General features: G+C 35.6%; 1 protein-coding gene across 1 annotated transcript; it reads right to left on the bottom strand.

Annotated features, from left to right (window-relative positions):
- Positions 1-237: 237 nt before the first annotated feature.
- On the bottom strand, positions 238-2,468 carry LOC112509082 (protein FAR1-RELATED SEQUENCE 5-like). Its single transcript, XM_025113954.1, has 4 exons — positions 1,930-2,468; positions 1,598-1,856; positions 1,274-1,503; positions 238-844 (listed from the first exon to the last, which is right to left on the bottom strand). The coding sequence occupies exons 1-4, from the start codon at positions 2,466-2,468 to the stop codon at positions 238-240; spliced, it is 1,635 nt and encodes a 544-aa protein (XP_024969722.1).
- Positions 2,469-2,946: the final 478 nt, after the last annotated feature.

Here is a 2,946-nt window from a genome sequence, read left to right as displayed (position 1 = left end):
AATCATAACTATTAACCATGAATCATGCATCATGTAAATAGTCAAGAATTGCTAAACCAACTTAACCAGTTATATTTTATATCTATATAACTTATACTCAACACAGTACATAAACATATATAATTCCATTAAAAAACGATAACAACTATGAATTCAATTCAATTGATATCATAAAAAAACTGATAAATATATTTATATAAAAAGAAATGGAACGGAAACATAAAAAACAGAATAGTCCTACTTTGTCTTATTTGGACAGTTACGGATATCATGATTAAACATCATATTGCATCCCCTACACATCCTCTTAGGCCTGCTACTCTTCACTGCTGCTTTCTCAGCTGCACCAATCAATCTTTTCGACGTACCACAACCTTTGTTTCTTATACCGGTAGCATGATGTATCTCAATGTTATCAGGTCTTGTAAAACCAATAATTTGTTCTATTCCACGCTCTTTACGTTTCATCGAAGGTTCATATGTGCGATCTTTGGCTACATCATCTCTCATTTCTTTGAGTGTAGCCACAAATGATTCTAGTTTTTCTTTGTCATCTCTTAATATATCCAACACATCATCGATGATTTCATATGTATCGTTAATTATTCTCCGTTGATCCTCGCCTACGTCGCATATTCTTTGACGACTGTTTTGAAGTTCAATAGGTATAAGGTCATGTCTCCATCTTCTCAAAATGTATTCTTCAGGTATAAATTCAACACCGGCGTTTAGTAAAACTTTGAACACATGTCTGCATAAATAACCATGACGACCGATGTAGTTGCAACTACAAACAACGGTAGACTCCTTCAAGTTACGAACAACTTGTGCATAATATAAACGTCTAACATCAAATATCACAATCGAAATGTTGTTCAAAGAAAAACAATAATATATAAAACCAATAACAAATGACTTTCTATACGATCATACCTTATACTCTGCTATTTTCTCATCTCTATTGTCTAAATGTTCAATTAAATATGTTTCAACTTTCTCATTTGAATCGACACTCTTAATTGAACATGTCCAGGCAGCCCTGTGTATCTCGGTTTGTACCTCAAAAAATACAAAACGCGTGTAAATCTCACAGGCGTGCCTCTCCAGCTAGCTATAGGTCAACCATTTAGGTAAAGTAGTTCTCGTGTGATAATCAAGACGGCGTTGCTCCCAACGTTGTTTCTCCAAGGCAAATTCAAACCCCAACATAAACTGAAAAAGATTGTTTCCACTTTTTGAAAAAGAGTTAAAGAAGGAGTTCGCACTTTCCGACCTGGATGTTGTCTTCATGAGGCAACACATTGGAAGCTCTTTAAAATACGCGGGTATCCATTGGGATCTTAGAGCGAACATATCTTTCAACCATGGATGATCTTGAAGGGAGAACTCCTCGATAAGAACCATCCATCTACTCTCAAACTCATTAGGTGATATGTGAATGTTCCATACGAGCTTGAAAAATTGTTTCTTAAACGTGGTATTATTAAGAAGATCGTAACTAAACTGCAAGTAAATTAATTATGTAAGAAAATAAAGAGTAAACAGAATTAATTATGTAACTAAACTGCAAGTAAAGGTTTTTCGGTTTCTTTATAACCTTGTTTGGAACTTTATTCATGATGTGCCAAATACAAAGTCTGTGCCTTGAATCTGGAAAGACTGATGTAATTGCTTGCTTCATTGCAGGACATTGGTCGGTAAGAATCATCATAGGGGGCTTTGAATGTGCTTTCTGAAATGCTTGGAGTAGCCACTTGTAATTTGGAACATGCGCATGTCCAACCAAAGCCGATCCAACAACGACATTGCAGTTATGATTGTCAACCGCAGTGAAGGGCACAAAAACCATGGAATGTCTGAAACAATAAACATATCAGTAAATGTAGTTTATAAATAAGGCCATCTTCTTTTAAAGCAAAATATATGAACCTGTTTGTTCGGAATGTAGCATCAAAARATATTAYATCTCCAAATTCAGAATAATTGAATCGAGCTACTTCATCAACCCWGAARATAGTATGCAACTCGCTACCAACACAATTGTACTCGAAAAAGAAATTATGATCAGCATCCCTCTTCTTTGTCATCAAATCAACCAACACCTTTGCATCACCACGACCGACAAAATTGTCACAGTTCCTCTTATAATTTTGATAATCGACAACCGTTGGACCACCGTATTCGTACCCTCCTCTTAGAGACGTATGCAACTTATGCGCCCGTGTGGCACCCATATTTGAGATTCCGRCATCATGAACAAATCGCTGATCTGAAAATTTCATTTGGCGTCCTTTTCTGGTCAAATCCATATCCTCGTGTCTCAAAAGTGAATGGTTGTGATCCTCTTCAAAACCATAACACTCATATGTTGTTGTTTCTTTCATCAATCGGAACTTCACACTTGCTGTACACCCGGTCCTTTTAATATTGGAGTACCGCACTTCTCTTTGATGTTTACGGCGTACCATCAAATCAAACGACTTTTTCAATGTTAAACCAAACCTACTACATACGAAGTATTTATTATGTATTACACCATCAAGATTAATCTTTTGGGTTGATCGTCGTACCTAAAATCCAGCCGTCTCAGCATATTTTTGGTATATCGATTCTGCTACATCCAATGACGGATGCACAGATCCTATAATAGGCTTGAGAACTTCTTCGACTACAGGAGTATACCAATTAGTACCACCTGGTGATATTGATAAGCCCTGTTCTGCTTGATCAATAGCTGTAAACATGAATTCAAACATATACATGGACAATTTATTAATGTACCACAAGTTTGCACAACAATATACTGTCTTTATATAGATGGTACCACAAGAAGATACACATATAATTGTAGATATTAAAGATTTCCATAATCAAAACAAGAAGATAAAACCAATACAGAGTAGACAATAAGAAGTATTCTGAAAACATGAATTCAAACATATACAA

This window comes from Cynara cardunculus (genome assembly GCF_001531365.2).
Source record: "Cynara cardunculus var. scolymus isolate 2C chromosome LG 3, CcrdV1, whole genome shotgun sequence".
Taxonomy (NCBI): Eukaryota; Viridiplantae; Streptophyta; class Magnoliopsida; order Asterales; family Asteraceae; genus Cynara; species Cynara cardunculus.
The sequence above is the reverse complement of the archived record's forward strand: the minus strand, read 5'-3'. Positions and strand labels throughout refer to the sequence as shown.